This window comes from Opisthocomus hoazin, chromosome 3 (assembly GCF_030867145.1).
Source record: "Opisthocomus hoazin isolate bOpiHoa1 chromosome 3, bOpiHoa1.hap1, whole genome shotgun sequence".
NCBI lineage: Eukaryota > Metazoa > Chordata > Aves > Opisthocomiformes > Opisthocomidae > Opisthocomus > Opisthocomus hoazin.
The window spans coordinates 89,655,933-89,676,700 of NC_134416.1; the positions used below are offsets into that span (position 1 = coordinate 89,655,933).

General features: G+C 41.8%; 1 protein-coding gene across 1 annotated transcript in view; it reads right to left on the reverse strand.

The window, feature by feature from the left end:
• Positions 1-265: 265 nt before the first annotated feature.
• TPPP (tubulin polymerization promoting protein) overlaps positions 266-20,768 on the reverse strand; it is an 86,233-nt gene continuing 65,730 nt past the window's right edge. The window contains exon 4 of the mRNA XM_075416994.1: positions 266-8,936. Coding sequence (XP_075273109.1) covers positions 8,742-8,936 — 195 coding nt within the window. The 3' untranslated portion in view covers positions 266-8,741. The remainder of the gene's footprint in view (positions 8,937-20,768) is intronic.

Here is a 20,768-nt window from a genome sequence, read left to right on the forward strand (position 1 = left end):
TTGGTGGATCACTATCATCATGGCTATTCAAGGATCACAGTGGAGTTCTCAAAATGTTAATGGTCAGCTTTACTCATTTTTAAAACTAGGAAAATAAAGGGTAAAGAAGTGTATTCTGCTCAGGACCAGAGAGTTAGTTGTTCAGAGAGTATTTTGATGTAATTAATACATTCACTAGCACTTTGCTTAACAGCTAAACTGTAAAATAACTGTTGGTAACAAAAGTTTATCAGCAAATACCAATTTACTTCAAGAAATCCAGGAGTTGATGTAGTAACACATTTATTGATCACTTTACCAACTAAAGATACAATTTTATACAGTCAGTCAACAACAGTAACATACTTTATGAGAAGCTATGCTTTAAAAAATAGTGTTTACAATATGGATTCACTACAACTTTTCAAGCTAAGCTTTTACAGTGCTAATCAAACAACTGCTGTACTTGAATTTTTTACCTAAAACATCAACAATAATGTTGTAGACAAAGTAGCTTTTCCATTGTTAATGTGGGTCTAGAATTTAACGAGACAACTTTAAAAGGTTTAAAACATCCATAACATTGTCATTACTTTAACATTCACACTGATAAAGTGATTCATTAATACTTTCTAGCATTAATAAACAGTGTAAAAATATATTGCATATATATATATATATAAATTTGTTTCCCTTTCCTGAAAAAACCTAGTACAAACTAGTAGTATATGATCCCCCTTCAAGTTTCTTTTATTTATCTTAAAGATTGAATAGTAGTAGTTTTAAATTAACAGAAACAAAGATATGGAAATAGAGAATCACTGTTGTACTCCCCCGTAACCTCTTGTCGCAGTTACTAAGCTTATTAACCCCTTGGTAATGGTGGTTCCACTTTTGCTAACACCAGTTAGAATTTTGGCACTGACTGTGGTGGGGATAAGATTTTGCCCAGTGTCCTTTGCACTGGATGATGCCTGGCCCCCTTCATCAAGTGGTTAAAAATATTTGCCTAGAATATGTTTATCTATTATAGTTAAGATTAAGAAATGCTATGCTCAAGTTGTTAATTTTCAATAATGAAAAAAAGGTTCAGTGTTAGTGAGAAAAAAAAGTAAACTTGTAAGGTTAAATGATCATGTAAAATTTTTACTGTGTTGAAAACTTCACAGTGAACACAGTAGGCTAGTGCAGCTGAACGTTAATGCTTGCAATGCCTGCAATTACAAATATCACAGATAACTTTTAGCACACAGCAGCTTCCTGGTTTTCTGGACCAAGATGAAAGACAAATGAAAATAAGAACAAGCAATAGTAAGATTCACTGAAGATTTTTATCATGCTGTACAGTGCTCCAAGGAAGACTATGTCAAGACCTATCTCCATATCACAACCATCTAACAATTAAATTTTTATTGGTGTACTCAAATACAAAGCAGTTTTGCCTCTACGCTTTATGATCAGGTCCTGACAGCATGCACGTCCAGATCTGTGCAAGTAAAGAATCAAAACATCTAAACCAAATTAGAAATGGATGTTGGAACAGTACAGACAGATAAACAAGCTGGCAAAGGAATAAAGCATGATGTGGATAAATAAATGGTTCCTGACTGAAAAAAAACAACCTCAAACATTCAAAAATTATACTTCTGTATAAATATATATTTCTCCTGTAATATTTAAATCTGTGAAACATAAAACGTTGCTAAGAATAAACTTCAATATACTTATCCAACATTGACCATGTCTCTGCTTAACAGAATGCGAAGACAAGTTACTTTGTATTCTAAGCATTCTACAAAACATTCTTCCTGCTGCAAGTCTGCTGCAGCTGACATATTCTGAACCCAGCACAAAGATAAACACAAACAGACTTTTGTTGCATTCTAGAACTTGTTTTTTCTATGACCTTGCCATTTCATATACTACAGTGCTAATAAAAGTAGTTTGTCAACAAGATTTTACACAGAACATCAGAGTTTGTAGGTTAACTGACCTTACACAAAGCCTTTGTAAAGAGCTAGTAGGTATTTAGCATGAATATTACAGACATACAGCATTTCAGTTGCATTAACATAATGCTATTTAACAGAGCCCAGGCTGTGTTATTTCACATTATTTTATTACTCCATATAAAATAGCATTTGAGCAAATGCAAGCATAGAGAAACTCATCTGATGTAAACTGGAGCTTAAAATAATTCACCATTGTGGGGATACAGATTGCCCTCTTTTTTCTTACTTTGTTGATCATCCATAATATAGCTCCTGATCAAAATGTAAAGATGGATGAAGTGTGAGTGTATTTTTAGGGCTACATTTTAAATTAAGTTGAATGTAACTTTATTCATGTTTGTGATCTCTTCTGAAAAATGTGCAATAGAGAAATCTGGAATAAAGATAACTGAAGGTAAGGGCAAATAATCATGAGCAATATCTTTAAGACATTTACAATGCTTACAACAAAACTCACTTTGTACAGTGCCATAAATTTTACAGTCACAAAAAGAGATACTGTGTAACTATATTTGAAAATTAATTAATTGGCTGTTTACCCTGCAATGGAATATGGCAGGTGCGTAACATTTTCCAAATCTGGTGAGTCAGCTGGGCATTTCACCGTCAATTTCCAAATGTAAGGTATTAAAAAAAAAGAAGCCTCTTCTCTAGTCTTGCCACTCATACATATATATGTATGCCCCAAAGTAGTGCACATGTGCATGATTACAAAAGAGAATTTATTTTTTAAAAAAACATTTCAGACTACCAGTATGGCAAATGTTTGTCAGGAATATCCAGCAAATAGCCTGGGTTTTTTTCCATTTTCTTTATTATCAGACTTGCTCTTGCCAAAGTCTACGCAGAGTGGATGATCAATTAGGGTGAATGAAACAAGCCAATTCAAACATTTTTTGACAACAAAGTAAAGAGTTATATCTTAAACTTGTTTTGAAATCCACCTTCTCCATATGGATTTTGAAGCAATATAGCCAAGGTAATATACTGAAAAACATTTAAAAATACCAAATATATTAGTTATTTCTCCATGCAAAAACAAATTACTTGAACAATTATGACACGCAGGTTTTATCTGCAATATTGTTTAGCTTCCTGAAGCACCATTCTTAGCTGGGACATCTTTCAAAGCATTGTTTTTGAGTTTAATGAGCAAACAGGAATGCAACTAAAGGTCTCTCACTAGTTTTAGGATTCTAAAGACTTAAAACAAACATCCCAGTCCATCATTTCCAGCTTATACTAGGTAAGCCAAATGGGCACTTGGGTGCACAAAATGAGTAACTGAATGTTTAAAGGCTATTTTATGGGAAAACACTCCAAATACAGGAGGTACACATGCATCAAGTTGAGGCACTCCAGACGGTGAGAATTTCACCCAAGTTTGAGCTCTGTCAGTATGCTTTAGGTATTTAATTTTATAAAGGTCTACACAAGACTCCATAGGCATTGTACAACAGTCCTGTTTCCTGTTCCCACCTCAATATACCATGACTTTGTACTGACTAACTGATGATGAACAACTGTGTGTATACATAGTGAGTGTCAACTTGCTTCACAAAGTTGGGGCAAAGGAAAATACAGGGTCCATGGAGGGCATATTTTAAATGGTCTCTTGAGAGCACTTGGAGGAAACCTTGCTTTCACCCTGACTCTCTCCCCTACTTCCTTACTACAGATAAACTCTTGTCACACCAAGTCTATGTTGGAATCACTGAAGAGCAATCTCCCCCAGAAACAGGAGCAGGTAGACGTGTGAAAACATAAAAGCTTCCTTAGACCTTTACCTTCATGCCATGGAGGAAGAACGGCAGTGTCACCAACTGGCCAAGCTGAACAGCACTGGCTGCAGGACTCGAGTTTGGCTCTAATAAGATTCAAGGCTTAGATGAACACCTACATCATTTAATTACTTAGCTGTATCCAAAGAGTATGTGTACACACACCCCCCCGTACAAGTCTCATGTATTACATTACTTATTACCAACTAATAGACGAGCCAAGTACATAATATTCACACTACAAACAATGTACACAAAGGTGTAGCTATTTTGGCACACATGCAAGGCTAACAGTCAGTTAAGAGGACACATACTAGTGCAACATTACATTTGCTCTGTCATGAAGGTAAGATGTTTGTTTCTTGGCTAGTGTCAACAGAGAAGTCTCATTTGTGGATGACAGGCACATGCCCCCAGAATACATGCATCACTGAAAGGCAGGTTTGTGTTTTGAATATCATACATGCAGGCAGAAATCATTAAAATTTATTTTATAACTATGACAAGCCTTAAGTAAATAACTACCAATTACAACTTTAAAGTTTTGGCTTTGTGGAAAGATACACAAGGATTTTTTCTAGAGATGGTTACAGCTGGCTGGGATATGTACCACTTGCAAGCCAAACCCATAGCAGTCATTTGCCTTTTAGTTCTGGCTAATTCCAGCTACCATAAAAAATATTAATTGATCCGACAGAGGGAAAATATGGGTGACTGAAATGCTGATTCATGAACAAAGCTTTCTATAATGCCAAAAAGTTGTCAAAGGAATTTTTAATTTAGGTAAGGTCAGTAAAATACATGGAAAATATCATACTTCAATCCAAAATATCTTTGAAGGACAATATCTACGCTGGTGAAAAACACAAGTTGTGACATGTGAGTAGTTTTGAAATCTCCCTTTCCCTTCCCTAAAGTGAAAAAGAGGTAAGAAATATTGCAGGTTAAAAAAAAAAAAAAAAGTGGCTAGATCTCGGCCACTGTCCAATGTTCAACATGCCTTTGGGATTCCAAATAGGACTACAGCTAATGATAGCTGTTCACATAGGACTGCTGAAACAACAATGTATGTTTTTTAATGCCTGCTTCTCAGTAACACTATTGTGATAGCTCTGATAGCCACAAAAAGAAGAACAACAATTTTTGTTTCTGATATTTCTGTATTGATAAGATTGTTGCAAAACTCTCAACAAGTAACTAAAGCACATGGAGTGACTAGAGGGAATTAGTAAGCAAGTACTAATAAAAAACCCTATTTGACTTCTGCATATTTTATTTAAAAACTAGGTTATTTTTAGAAAATTATTTGTAAGTACTGTTTTTTTGCTTCAGTGAGGATTTTTATTTCTTGTCCTCAATCTTGCAAAGGCTTTGACGGTCGGGTTAAGCCTCAGTGGAGATACAGGTTAAGATTTTGTACTGCCATAGTTATTTACGGGTTTAATTTTAAATGAACAGTGTAATCCAAGTTTGATCTTTAAGGCAGTAATTGCTAAAAGCTACCTGAACTTTCTGATCACATTTCTTTTGGTAGCATGTTCAGCGGTAATAAAAGCAAAGATAATTAGGAACAACAGGGTTTTACAGAAGATGTCACATAGAAGAGTGCTGCACAGGATGAAATGCTGAAAATCAGACTGGAAAGTTAGATGGAATGAGTTCAGATGCCCCAAAAAAGATGAGTGTAAACCTTATTAGGTACCCACATTGTTACTTCAGACATGACATGTAGTTACAGTCTGCAGTATGGTGCACAGGAAGAGCATATGCTCTGCAACACTTCAAGGGTTGAAAATGGGTCACCTCCTGCCTCTCCTGAGCTCGCTCTTCCCCTCACCTCTGAGGTACCAGCTGTACTTGCTGTCCTGAGAGTGGAGGGAACAGCAGATGAAAAAGTAATGTACTTTGCCTCATTTCCAAGCAGGCCTGGAACTTAATGGCTAGCGTTCAAGACAGTATGTAGGCTTTCCTACAGATACTAGTGGAAAACTGTGAGTCTACTTCCATGCCAAGTGAGTAACAGTGAAAAATCTTTCCAAAGTACTGTCTTTCCAACCACAACTTCCCTTTGTCACTGTCATATCAGAATGACTTCTTTTCATGCATTTGTTTAAAATTTATTTAAAACTCAATCAGTTTTAAAACTACCCAACTGTAGAAATGAAGAAGAAACAGAGCAGTGTGTTCCTCAAAATCAAATACTGCTATCTGAAGCATATTCTCAGGTCCTGCTCCAAAGCTTACTATGCCATTGAAAATATTTCCAAGAACTTTGCATCAGGTCCATACAAAGTGCTCTGGTTCATGGCAGGGTTTTCATACTGTACAAGTAATGCAACGTCAACTCTGGCAGAACCCCAGGTAGTTCCATCAGCCTTATCTAAGCAGAATAGCTCAATTTCTAGTCAGTGTCAGCTTGGATCTGTCTGCATCCTCAACTCCTTTGCACACCTTCTATCTTACGAGCGTGCTGTTCTCTTCCACTGTGAGCCAGCAACTTAATTATACCTTAAAACCTTTCTAACCAATCACTCCTCCTGTGTAGCAAGTCTGGCGTTACTGACACTCAGTACCTGGGTACCTGAAAAAGCCTGTCACTCGTGCACCTCAGGGTAAGGATCACCTGATGTGCCAGACGAGGCAGCTAGCTCGCAACAAAGAGCCACATCAAGTGTACTGGAAGGGCTCCGCAGTAGATTGGACTTCACCCTTCAGTCGGTGTGGGTCCAGATCTTTTCAGTTACCAGTGAGTTAATGCATCAAGTCTTAAAGTCAACAGGAAGAACAGGGACACTGGTTTTGCCTGTGACTTAGCTGAAGGATTTATCAAGGCCTAGAGGCTTAGCCTTTTTATTCACAAAAAATCAGGACTATCTTGGAACCTTCTTTAGGTGCACAGGCACCAGTGATCTAAAAGAAGGTTCTCTATGTTTAGACAGTTCACTACCATGCTGCAATAATTTAGCTACTGTTGGTATCGCAGTATGCTATTTTCTGCCTCAGAGTGTGACAGGTCACCAGTGCAACACAGGAGTGGATAATGCTTCACCCCATGGAAATTTTTCTTCAAGAATAGTGGGTAACTCTTGGAAAGGCTTCACGAAGCTGGATGCTTCTCATCCTGTGCATCCTTACATACATCAAAAAAATCTTCCCAGATAACTAGAGCCAGCCATGGGAAAAGCCATTTACATCTTTACAAGAACATGTGCTGAGTTTTGGCAAAATTCCCACCCTCTTCAAAACAACATCCAAAATAAATTATAAACAAAAAAAAATCTCCCAGCCCACAAGCAAGTCCTTGCCTTTGTTTGCTATTGTTGTTTTGGTTTCAGGCTGATGTGTGGGCTCAAAGGGTCACTGGAGGCAAAGCTGTAAGAAAGGCTGCCATTCAGTGTCAGAAAAACAAAACAGGAACAGTTCAAGGGCTGCAAACGAGTGCGCTGTTTCCAGGCACTGGCCAAATGCAGACTGCTGACCTGCATGGCACACGGCTGCACACACTGCTCACTAAATTTTATGTACTCTGAGTGGGATGCTGATACCAGTGGGGGAGAGCAATAAATTTATTAACCTTTATTCAGAGTTGAACATGAAAACCAGTGCTTGAGCTCTTTTTGGCAAAAAGCAAAGCAGAACTGCTAGCAGCTGTTTTTGAATACCGAAAATCTTATCTTTCATAATTTTAGAGAAGCAGAGCAGTACACTAGGGTACTTGTTCAGCTCTTGTGGAAAATTGGACCAGACTTTTCTCTCCTTTTTAACCAATATAAAAAATGAGTTATTTTTATTCCTGTTAAACCGTTTTGGCATTCTGGGCGCCAGACAGCTCACACTCAGCTGCCTGTACCTTATGCCTGTGGAACTGGTTCTCCTTCTATAGCAGTGGAAAACCATTCTCACCAATACTATTACTCCCAGGTTAGGCAGCAAAAGTGAACAGGGAATCAAATCCCTTGGCTTTAAACAAATCTAACATAAAATGTTATGATACTATATTTCTGTGGGCAAATTGCACCTGATTACATGGATATTAATTGTAAATGTCCTTATTCTAAGGGACTGTAAATTAATGTAGTCATAGTCGATATTTTAAAGCATTATTAGCTTAATGCCCCTGCATTTGAAATGTGAGGCAGTGCAAACTTGAAAACAGACTGCAGAAAGCTTTAACAGGCTTTCTTAGGATGTCTTGTTCCTCACCTCTCAGGTTAGTACAATAGCTCCATCCACATCTAGCCAGTCAGAACCATGCTACACTACACACAGTAACAAGCACAAAGTATAGACAGGAGGAAAGTAAGGGCTGGTATTTTCCACCTGTTTCTGTTGACATAAAATACTTTAGAACCTATACTGTCCTAGAAACAGCTTTTTTTCAGTTTTTCATGAGTGGTGTATGACATTTACAGGCTAGCACCTCGTATACTACAACCACTTACTCCCCAATAGTATATTGTTCAATGTTTTAAGGAAAGTGCCAGATAGCGTATAAGACATTTTTTAAAAGTCCCAAAACAGCAGTCAAATTAAACTGCATAAATAATTATATTCTTCAGAAAGACAGCTATGAAAGACCCTCTTTTCAAAAGGTTCTCTTCAACATCCTCAGGGCAGCTGGACATTTAGGAATGTTTGAGATCTTTTGCTTGAATTGACAATGTGTGGTATAACTGCTCTTGACTTTGGGTTGGGTTTTTTTTTTGGCTAAAGTTCAACAAAATGATATATTTTTTTGTACCGATATATTGATTTTTGCCAATATACGCATGAGGAATGTAATGAAGTGGCATTGTGCTGCAAGTAGCTGAGCAGATGTTGAAATCAGTTCCAGTTCCTGAAAACAACTTCTTGACAACATAGTCTTAGCATTCACAATAACTAAACATGTGGGATTCATCTACATCATTCTTTCAAACATATTCTCTTTCCCCATCTCTTTCTCCCTTCGTGTTGTAAACCCTCAGCCTTATTTGCTTCCTTGTACTTTATGATCATATGTGCCTGCATGCTTATAGCCAGAAACATATCCTGAAGCATCCACCAGATCTTCTCGGCCAGCTTTGCCTTTTCCTTTCCCACTGGGATCAAACCTCTCTTTGTGAGAACCCGTGAATTTTGATGTATCTGTAAGGCGCGATACAGTTGGAGATGAAATGGCTTTCTATTGGAAGAAAGAAAAGAAACAAAAAAACCACATCAGAAATCAATTATTCCTAATAAAAATATTTGCACATTTCACTGACATTTAAATCTTTGCTAATGATGGAGACTATGTAAATATCTACTCACTTCCAGCAAAAGGGTAAAAAAAAGAGTTTGTTTCTTGCCATTACATACAATGACAATAATCACATAGCCAAGAACAAAACAGTGCAAGTTATGTCAAAAACTTTTCAAAAAGACTTTCAGTATGAGATACTTCTGATTGATAATCAAGCTCTAAGCACCAAACATATGAAGAAGTCATACGGAACAGCCATGTTCAAAATCTATTATGTCAACATCCAAGCATAAAAGCTTGGCTCCACCAATATGGAAAAAGCAAACCAACAGAACTACAATTCATTGCTTCATGAGACAAATTTATTCTAAACTCTAGGATTCATGAGAGAAGTAACAAACTAGAAGGACTGAAAGTTATTTTCAACATTAGCAAATTAGCAGTCTGTGATATGGCATTGAGCAAAGACTTTCCTTTACGTTGCTTCCACTGAGTCACATCAGGCCACTTAAAAATCAAAGTTTTGCTCTCGTTGACACAAAGAAAATTTGACTACACAAACAGAAAGAAAAAGATATTTCACAGAACAATATAGGAGCATGCTAACCTGTGTGCTTGGACTGGAAGCAGTCTCTTTGAGCCTTAAGTTTACATTTTAAAATCAGATGAGAAAGGGCGCTAAAGGAGAAGGGAAAACACAAAAGATTTTTGAATAGTAGTGGAAATGGAGCTCAGATGAACAAAGACTGATAAAATTTGGGTATCTTTCTTATGTGCACCACCCTGTTTGGGTGCATTTTAGAGACAAAAGTGACATGGGCTTCACTGCAGTGAAGTAAATGTTCTGGGAAATCTACCTTTCATCAAAAACCTCATTCCCCCTCTACCCATCCTCAGTCCAATAAATGCTCATTAATATGACCTAACAAACAGGCTTTCGAAGTAACACATCACTCTTGCACAGGATGATATATTTCGAATATCTTTTAATGCCAGACATTGAAACTGGAAAAGATGCTCGCATCTGTACGAAGAGGAACAGGATACTTAGATCCAGTTAGACTGTGAGTGAATGCTGTAACTTGCACCCCATGTGTCCTGGTTTCAGCTAGGATAGAGTTAATTTTCAGAGGAAGGTGGGAGGGGACACAGCCTGGAAGGCTAGCCAGACAAATGGGATATTCAATACCACAGGATGTCATGCTCACTATATAGCTGGGGAAGGCAGCCAGAGTCGGGTAACTGGCATGGAAGCGAGCTGGGCATGGGACAGTGAAAGAATCGCACTGTGTATTCCTTGCTTTGTGTATTCTTTTTATCAGTATTATTGTTGTTACTTTCCTCTTCATTTGCTGTTCTGTTAAACTTTCTTTATCCCAGCCCTCGAGTTTTGCCTTTTCTTCCAACTGTCCTTCCCATCCCACTGCAGGGGGGAGGAGTGAGCGAGCGGCCATGTGGTTCTTTGTTGCTGGCTAGAGCTAAACTACGACACCGGGCAAGCCACACGTCCTCCATACAATTTAAATAAAAGCTGTTTTGAGGGAATTTGTCCACATACATAACTCCTTAATGAGTATCTCAGGTTGTAAACTTCTGCTTTTCTCCCGCCAAACACACCCAACACGTGCCACATACAACACTGCACTGCTCCACAGAGTTACTTTCACATAAGGTCCTGAGTGGAGGTGTGAGTTCTGTCAATATCTGAAAGAAAATGACCGCTAGAGCATACATTTCTCAAAATAGCATTGCTGAATGACCTTTAGGGATTTTTGCCTTGCAGTCTCAGAGTACTATTTGCAGAAGTGGTTATTCTTCTATATTGAAAAAAAGAAATAAAAACAATGCTTAGGAGGAAGTACTGCTTCTTAATACACACAGTTTTCTTGTCCATATTAGCCTGCCAGCACCTTATAACCAGGAAACCTGTATTCACAGTAGAGCTAATTAAAAAAAAATACACCCAGTGATTAGTAATTGTGTTAGCAGCCCAGCTAGATAAAATGAAAATGCAATAAAAACGTATAAGCTGAGACATCAAAAGCAGCAAAGTAAAAGCTCCTGGCCTGCTGCCCAGCTGAGAATTTACTCTTTCGGTTCCTCAAGGTATTAGTAAATCCCACAGGTTACACACACAGTCATACAACAGAACCAAAGGATTGTGTGGCCACAGGACGTCACTCTGACAACTCAGGGAAAACAAAGACGTACACTTCTGTAAGAGTGCACAACCTGATAGCTTCACCCTGGGCACAGGCACTAGGAATTCTGTCCTACTTTAATTCTTACTTGTGAATCACTGTTTTGTTTGGTAAGTGAAGAGAAGCATGAGGGCTTGTACCTTGAACAAAAATTCTGGCACAAACCAGTAGAAATCAGCTTCTATATGGTGTAGTGTTTCCTGTTCTGCAATGTTCATGAGTAAGAACCCAGCAACGACTTGCAGACAAACTGTCAGACTGACTTAACAAAGTCTTCCACCAACCACCATTCTGAACCTTGCAGCATCTATAGTAGTAGGTAGTACACCTGTCTCACCTAACTCGTAGAAATACATGGGCTACCCATTTCGTTTTCAATTTAAAACCCCCACAGGTCATAACAGCTGCAGAAGCATATTAATAAAGGCTGACTGTAGGACAGAATACGTGTGGGGAAGTTTCTTACGCGTGTTTAAGTTATTACTAGATCATTCTCCCTCCAAAAGAACATATAATGCTTCTTACTTAAGACATTTTATTAACTATTAGCACACTTCTTGTGTGTTCTTAACAACCTTACTAAGAAAATGAAGATCCCATCTGTAAATCTCCCCATGTAAGCCAGCAAGGAAAAAGCTAGGGCACGATACTTGCCAAAGTCTCTTTCATTCTCCCTAACACCAGAAGCAGCTGCTATAGAAGATGCAAGAAAGCTTATCATATAATCAAAGGACTGAACTTTGCTCTTTGTTTACTCATACAACACTTTCACTAAAAGCCACAGGATGCTACCAGTGACAAAAGCTGTTTGTACTGTAAACATGGAAATACTCCAAATGCAAGACAGCAGCAATATTCAGTATAATGTCTATTACACTTAACACATATTTACTTTCCCTGTATTTCATCACCACTACTTTACGGAAAATCAGTTTTCTCTAAATGTGCATACACTCTCCATTCTAACATGCGGACAGAAGTTTCAGAAACTCTAGCTGACTGCCTTTTCCTTTACCAAATTCTTTCTCAGGATAGACAACTATTTTGACAATTTGTAATGGTAAGTTTAACCACTATTTGGAAAAAGGACTACAGCTTCTGCTTCTCTGTTTCAGTATGAAATGTGCCTCAATACGCAAATTACAATAAAAATAAATAAGAATTTTGGTACAATAACATAATTGTAATAGACATACTAAGACTTGTATGAGTGCAATATGAAAGGAAATGCACATATAGTAACACACAAGAAGAAATAGTAAAACAAGGATTAATAGAATGGCCTGTCTGAATAACAAAGGAAGCTCCCAGGAAACTACTCCCAGGACATCGTTCTCAGTGGTAAACTTGAGGAATGTGTTTTTTATATCAAGACAGCCTGAACTCTGATAAGACCACAAAACAGATGACTTGCCAGGGTAAAAAAGTGCATCCTAACAACAAGGCGATAGCAACAAGGTTGAAACGTGCCACATGAGCCTTTCCTTTTCCTGTTAGTCTGCTGGTAAAACAACGACACATTTCAAACCAACAGGGAAAACTGAGGATGGGCAACAGCTTAGCCTACAATTTACAGAGGCTGAACCAAGATCCTGAAGCAAAGGACCAGTCTGTAACAACTACTGACTCTTCAAGGTCATGAAACATCTATCAAAAAACTAGCTTGTCATTGTCAATCATGAAGAACCCAGGAGATGTAGTGATGTCTCAGCAGCGAGCATCCCTTTTCCTCTGTGTCCCACATACAGAGCAGATGCAATGTGTGTGCCAAAATGTGAGCAATTTGGCACACACACCTTTGTGCTTGACTGCAAGAGTGTGAGTGAATTAAATCTATTAGAAAATAGGTACATGTGAACATGAATCCGTTTACTAGAGACTTTGTAAATAACTTTTACCTTCACCTTCTGTAGGATCTTGCACTGAGTGGGGTTTTTTGGTTTTGTTTGTTTGTTTTCCCCCACTAATTTCCATTTGGAATTTACCAGTCATCTGTCTACAGATTTCACATCCACTTCTTCCTCCTGGTGTCTCTTTCATAACACTGTTACGTCATCTGGTGAAGACCTGTGCTAGGACTAACATGAAAACATTCTTTTATAACTCATTCTTCATCTCCTAGGGACAAGTATGTTCCTAGTGCAATAGCAATACAGCAAATGGCTGAAATACAAAAAAAACAGCTCTGTGGTTTAGCACCCCTTTGACAAATCTCAAAAAAAAAAACCCAAACCACACTTAATTAGCAGACAATTTGGGACAATGGTTCAGATCTTTCACCTTCATATCTATTAATTGAAAGTTGATACACATACGTTCAGGGAGAAAGAAACATCAACATTCTAAGTAAAGGTAAATTAACACCACGGATTAAAAAATTACGATCTTTTTGTCCAGAAAAACAGTTAAACAAAACCTAAAGCCCCAACATAATGAACATCACAAATCCAGAGCAAGAACAACAGTGATCCCAAATCCTGTGTTCTTTCAGCCCAGGATGGATCAGGCGGCTTCCTGCATCACAGGAGTCACAGTATGTGAAATCAACATAAAGGCAGTAGCTGCAAGCCAAATCTTTCTCGAAATTGTTTTTAACTGAGAAAGAACTGCAGCCTTTTCCTAAGTTGCATGGGAAGTCACTGGTGCACCTCTCCCCACATGGGACAGAATATTATAATGGAAAGATGGCAATCCCTATTGGTTTCCTACTGGGACAATTTCTGTGAAATGGCAGGCTCAGTTGGTTTCAAACAGCACATAATTCAGGCAATTTTAATTCCTTGTATTCATGCAATTTTAATTCCTTGTACAATACGCTATCACTCCCTGAACTGATCCATCCACATAGAAATCAGAGGTAATGAGATGCCACCATAAGTCTATGCAAAACACCCCATTTCTCCTTTTTCCTCTCCTTTTATGTTTCTTATGATGAATACGTATCCATTAAAAAGAAAATACTATTTCCTCTTTAAGGTCATGTGAACATTACATAGAAGGGCCAAGTGGAATCTAAGCATCCTGCTAAGGTGCTTTCTTTCAAAAAAAACTTTGTAAATACACAGTAGAATACACAAGGACTTCACGTCTGTCTTGGACTCCTCAATCAGAAGCAGCTAGTGGTACTATATATCACAGAATCATAGAAGTGTTGAGGTTGAAAGAGATCTGTGGAAGTCATCTGCTCCAAACCCCCACCTCCTCACCTAGAGCCAGTTGCCCAGGATCACAGCCGGATGGCTTTTGAAAATCTCCAAGGACAGAGACTCCACAACTTCCCTGGGCAACCTGTGACAGTGCTTTCACAGTGAAAAACTGTTTCCTGATGTTCAGAAGGAACCTCCCATGTTTCAGTTTGTGACCACTGCCTCTGGTCCTGTCACTGGGCATCACCAAAAACAGCCTGGCTCTCTCCTCTTTGCACCTTCATTTCAGGTATTTATATACATGGATGAGATTCACCCTTGAGCCTTCTCTTCTCCAGGCTAAACAGTCCCTGATCTCTCAGCCTTTCCTTATAGGAGAGATGCTCCAGTTCTTAATCATCTTCATGGCTGCTCACTGAACTCTTTCCAGTAGCTCCATATCAGTCTTCTACTGGAGAGCCCAGAACTGGCCACAGTACTCCAGGTGTGGCCTCACCAATGCTGAGCAGAGGGGAAGGATCACCTCACTCGGTCTGCTTGGCAATACTTTGCTTAATGTAGCCCAGAATACTAGTAGCTTTCCATGTGGTAAGGGCACACTGCTGGCTCATGTTCAACCTGGTGTCCACCAGGAGCCCCAGGTCGTTTTCTGCCAAGCTGCTTTCCAGCTGGGTGGTCCCCAGAATTTACTGGTGAATGGGGTTATTTCTTGCCAGGTGTGGGACTTTGCACTTCTCCTTGCTGAAATTCCCAAGATTCCTGTCAGCCCATTTCTCCAGCCTGTTGAGGTCCCTCTGGGTGGCAGCATCTGGATGACTTATCAGCCACTCCTCCCAACTTTGTGTCATCAGAAACCTTGCTGAGAGTACCCTCTGCCCCATTGTGCAGATAACTAAGGAAGATGTTAAACAAGACTGGACCAAGTGTGCCCTCTCTGACGTACACCGCTAGTTACTGGCCTCAAACTAGACTTTGCACCACTGGCCACCACCCTCAGGGCCAGCCATTCAGGCAGTTTTCAATCCACCTCACTGTCTGCTCATCCAGCCCTTATAGCAACAGCTCGAGGGGCTGCAAGACTCGTATGGGAGACCACACCAAAGGCCTGACTGAACTCCAGGTAGACGCTATCCACTGCTCTTCCCTAATCCACTGGGCCAGTCATTTCATTGTAGAAGTTCAAGTTGGTCAAGCATGACTTCCCCTTGGTGAAGCCATGCTGACTACTCCTGATGACTTTCTTGTCCTTCATGTGCCTGAAATTATTTCTAGGATTAGCTGCTCCATCACCTTCAGTGTCCTGAAGTGATTCATAAAGTTTATGAAGAAAGATTCCTCTATGAGCAGACGACTTATTTTTAGTGAACTGCCTTTATGAACTGAATGTGCAGCCAACTTGTTTTTATCAAAATGCTGTTTCTGTTGATGAACAACAAAACCAACCACTGAGACTCAACTGGCAACTGAGCAATGGGCAAAAACAATTAAAAAGGTAGTTGGGAGCTTATTCTTCTGCGCAACCCAGCTGTTCGTTGCTAATTGCACACAGGCATTGGGAGGCAAATAAAAAAAAGGGGGGTGGGGGGACCTGACCATCCCAGAGAAAAAATGTAGGAAGAAACATAGTGAACAGCACAATGGGCTGGATGAGGACAATTTCCATCTTAGCAAGTCGACATTCTCCCTTCTTTTTCATAATTAATCACAGACAAATGATTCTGTCTTGCCATACAGCAATTTTGCTTGAACTGACCTCCAGAGCTGCTTCCTAGATTGTCAGCCCGCTATCCAGCCCATACCTCACCATTTTGGTGATGATGCAACTGGGGCTAAGGCCTTGCCATAATCAAGGTGTACTACACCCCTTTGCCCACAATTCCAGTCATTTCATCCTACAAAGCAATGAGGTCCATCAGGCATGACTTGCCCTTGGCAAGTCCACACTGGCTGCTCCAAATCACCTTCTTCTCCTTTGTGCGTTGAGAAAGAGCTTCCAAGAGGATTTGCTTCACAGCCTCCACAGGGACTGTGGTTATGCCGACTAGCCTGTAGTTATCTGGATTAACTTTCTGATGCAAGTGGTGGAGGAACCAACAAGGAAAGGCGCTCTGCTGGACCTTGTATTAACAAACAAGGAGGGACTGGTGGAGGACGTGAAGGTTGGAGGTAGACTCGGCTGCAGTGACCATGAAATGGTCGAGTTCAGGATCCTGTATGGAGGAAGCAGGGCGATAAGCAGGATCAAAACCCTGGACCTCAGGAGGGCTGACTTTGCCCTCTTCAAGGAGCTACTGGGAGGAATCCCGTGGGCCAGGGCTCTCGAAGGCAGGGGGGTCCATGAGTGCTGGTCGCTTTTTAAACAACACTTCTTCCATGCACAGGAGCAATGCATCCCCCTGAGAAAGAAATTTAGCAAAGGAGGCAGGAGACCTGCATGGTTAAACAAGGAGCTTCTAGCGGAGATCAGGCAGAAGAGAAAGGTGCATGGCATGTGGAAAGAGGGACAGGCCACTTGGGAAGAGTACAGAAACATAGTGAGAGCATGCAGGGATGCGACGAGGAAGGCCAAGGCTCACCTGGAATTGAAGCTGGCAAGGGATGTCAAAAACAACAAGAAGGGCTTCTTCAACTACATCAGCAGCAAAAGGAAGGCTAGGGACAACGTGGGGCCGCTGCTGAATGAGGCGGGTGTCCTGGTGACGGAGGATGCGGAGAAGGCAGAGCTACTGAATGCCTTCTTTGCTTCAGTCTTCAGTGCTAAGACTGGCCCTCAGGAATCCCAGGCCCCGGAGGTAAGAGAAGAAGCCTACAGAGAGGACGACTTTCCCTTGGTCGAGGAGGACTGTGTGAGGGATCGCTTAAGCGATCTGGATGTCCACAAATCCATGGGCCCCGACGGAATGCACCCACGAGTGCTGAGGGAGCTGGCGGATGTCATTGCTGAGCCACTCTCCATCATCTTTGAGAGGTCCTGGAGGACTGGAGAGGTGCCCGAGGACTGGAGAAAGGCCAATGTCACTCCAATCTTCAAAAAGGGCAAGAAGGAGGACCCAGGGAACTACAGGCCGGTCAGCCTCACCTCCATCCCGGGAAAGGTGATGGAGCAGCTTATCCTGGAGGCCATCATCAAGCAAGTGGAAGAAAAGAAGGTTATCAGGAGTAGTCAGCATGGATTCACCAAGGGGAAATCATGCCTGACCAATCTGATAGCTTTCTATGATGACATGACTGGCTGGGTAGACGAAGGGAGAGCTGTGGATGTTATCTACCTTGACTTCAGCAAGGCTTTCGACACAGTCTCCCATGATATCCTCCTGGGGAAGCTGAGGAAGTGTGGGCTGGATGAGTGGTCGGTGAAGTGGATAGAGAACTGGCTGAATGGCAGAACTCAGAGGGTTGTCATCAGGGGCGCTGAGTCTAGTTGGAGGCTGGTGACAAGTGGTGTCCCTCAGGGGTCAGTACTGGGCCCAGTCTTGTTTAACTTCTTCATCAACGACCTGGATGAAGAGTTAGAATGTACCCTCAGCAAGTTTGCTGACGACACCAAACTGGGAGGTGTGGTAGATACACCGGAAGGCTGTGCTGCCATTCAGCGTGACCTGGATAGGCTGGAGAGCTGGGCAGAGAGGAACCTGATGAGGTTCAACAAGGGCAAGTGCAGGGTCCTGCACCTGGGGAGGAACAACCTCATGCACCAGTACAGGCTTGGGGTGGAGCTGCTGGAGAGCAGCTCTGCGGAGAGGGACCTGGGTGTCCTGGTGGACGACAGGTTAACTATGAGCCAGCAGTGTGCCCTGGCTGCCAAGAAGGCCAATGGGATCCTGGGGTGCATCAAGAAGAGTGTGGCCAGCAGGACAAGGGAGGTTCTCCTTCCCCTTTACACTACCCTGGTGAGGCCTCATCTGGAGTACTGTGTCCAGTTCTGGGCTCCCCAGTTCAAGAAGGATGAAGAGCTACTGGAGAGAGTCCAGCGGAGGGCTACAAGGATGGTGAGGGGACTGGAGCATCTCCACTACGAGGAGAGGTTGAGGGAACTGGGCTTGTTCAGCCTGAAGAAGAGAAGGCTGCGAGGGGACCTTATAAATGCCTACAAATATCTGAAGGGTGGGTGTCAGGAGGATGGGGCCAAGCTCTTTTCAGTGGTGCCCAGTGACAGGACAAGGGGTAATGGGCACAAACTGAGGCACAGGAAGTTCCGTCTGAACATGAGGAGGAACTTCTTCTCTCTGAGGGTGACGGAGCACTGGAACAGGCTGCCCAGGGAGGTTGTGGAGTCTCCTTCTCTGGAGATATTCAAGACCCGACTGGACAAGGTCCTGTGCAGCCTGCTGTAGGTGACCCTGCTTCGGCGGGGGGGTTGGACTAGATGACCCACAGAGGTCCCTTCCAACCCCTACTATTCTGTGATTCTGTGATTCTGTGGATCCTCCTTCTTGCTCTTCCTGAAGACGTGTGATGTTTGCCTTTTTCCACTCACTGGGAACATCCCCCACATGCCACAGCCTTTTGAAGATGATAGGGAGCAGCTTTGTAATGACATTGCCCAGCTCCTTCAGCACCCTTGGATGCATCCTACCTGGTCCTCTCTCTTCCTTTACTGTGGGTACTGCTTCACACCCACAGACTCTGCTGCAGGCCCAGGGACCTGGGACCCCTGAGGGCAAGCCCTACTGGTTGAAAAGGCAGGCAGAAAAAGACACTGAGTATCTCTGCCTTTTCCATGTCACTTGTCATTAGGTCCCCTGCCACACCAAGCAGTCAGCCCACACGTCTGCTACCACTGCACCTACAGAAGCCTCTCTTGTTGTCCTTCACCTCCCTTGCTATTCTCCACTCCAGCTGAGCTTTGTCTTTCCTCACTCTGTTCCTTCATGCATGGGCTATATTCCTCCCACACAGCCTCCCCCTGCTTCCACCTCCTGTGTACCTCCTTTATGTGTGTGAGCTCAGTCAGAAGCTCCATGTTCAACCATGTTGCCATGCTTCCTGCACATGGAAACGGACCGTTCTTGTGCTCCAAGGAAGCTGTCTTGAAGATCAACCAGCTCTCCTGGGCTCCTCTGCCCTCCAGGGCAGTTTCCTGTGGGAAACTGAACAGGCCAGGATCTGCCCTTCTGAAGTCCAGGTCTGCAATAGTGTTGTTCATCTTGCTCACCCCTCTCAGGATCTTAAACTTTACAGTCACCTGGTTGCTGCAGACAAGGCTCTCTCAGCTCTTGCATCTTTAACCAGTTCTTCCTTTGGATTGTGAATAACAGGTCCAGAGTTTCTCCTTGAACCACTGATCATCCACATTAAGACTTTTTTAAATTAATTTTAGAAATCTTATGGATCACTTCCAGTTATTTTAGCTTGGTTAATGTCATCCCTGAGTACCAAGGCCTCGGATTGCGAGTTTTTTTCCAACTGCCTAAAGAAGGCTTTATCTATCTCTTCTTCTTGATCAGTAGGTCTGTAGTAGATGCCTACTACAACATCATCTGTCCTGGTCTGTATTCTGCTCCTTATCTGCAAGTTCTCTACTTGCTTGTCACCTGCCCCAAGGTAAAGCTGGATGCAGTTGAGCTAAGCCTTTACATAGACCACGATCCCTTTTTCTCATTTTCCCCACTGTATTTCCTGACGATCCTCTATCCATCCACTGCAGCCCTTCAGTCAGGACAGCTGTCTCACCACACCTCCATAATCGCAGCAAGGTCATAGCTCTGCAACTTATTTGTCCTGCTTGTTCCCCATGCTATGTAATTTTGTGTACAGGCATTTGAGATGAGCCCACATCCTGCTGCATTTACAGGTGGATGAGAGCGTCCCTGGTCAAGCTTGTCACCTAGACACATCTGCTCTGCCCGTTACAACCTTTCCTCTTCAGGTTATGGTAACCTTCCATACCCAGTTTAACACTCTGCTCAGTAGATTAGCAAGCCTAGTTTGCAAAGACATTCTTGCTCCACTTTGTTAGATTTATTCCATCCCTGCTCAATAGCCCTCATTTCTCTGGTCACAGAAGCCAAAGCCCTGTCTGCAACACAAGCCGTACAGCCAGGCATAGTCCACTTCTACCTAAGCTTTCCTCCTCCCTGTAAGGATTGAGAAGGCAAGACCAGAGCTCCATGCCCTTTGCTCTCACCCTAGACTTCTGAAGTCTCTCTTAATACACTCCAGGTTGCATCTGGAGCAGTACTGTTGATACCCACAAGGAAGAGCAGGAAAAGGTCCATATTAGAAGCCTGGACAAGTCGTGGCTTCCCAATCCTGGGACCTACAAAACAACAAAACTCCTGAGACATCAGGTGGAGTCAGAAGATACACGCCTCAATCATCTGCAAGAGGAATCTCCAGTAACTATCTGTGCCTGGTACCCATTGCTCCTGATACCTGGTACAGCACTGTTGCCAGGGTATGGTGACTCCCATTATGGAACGGAA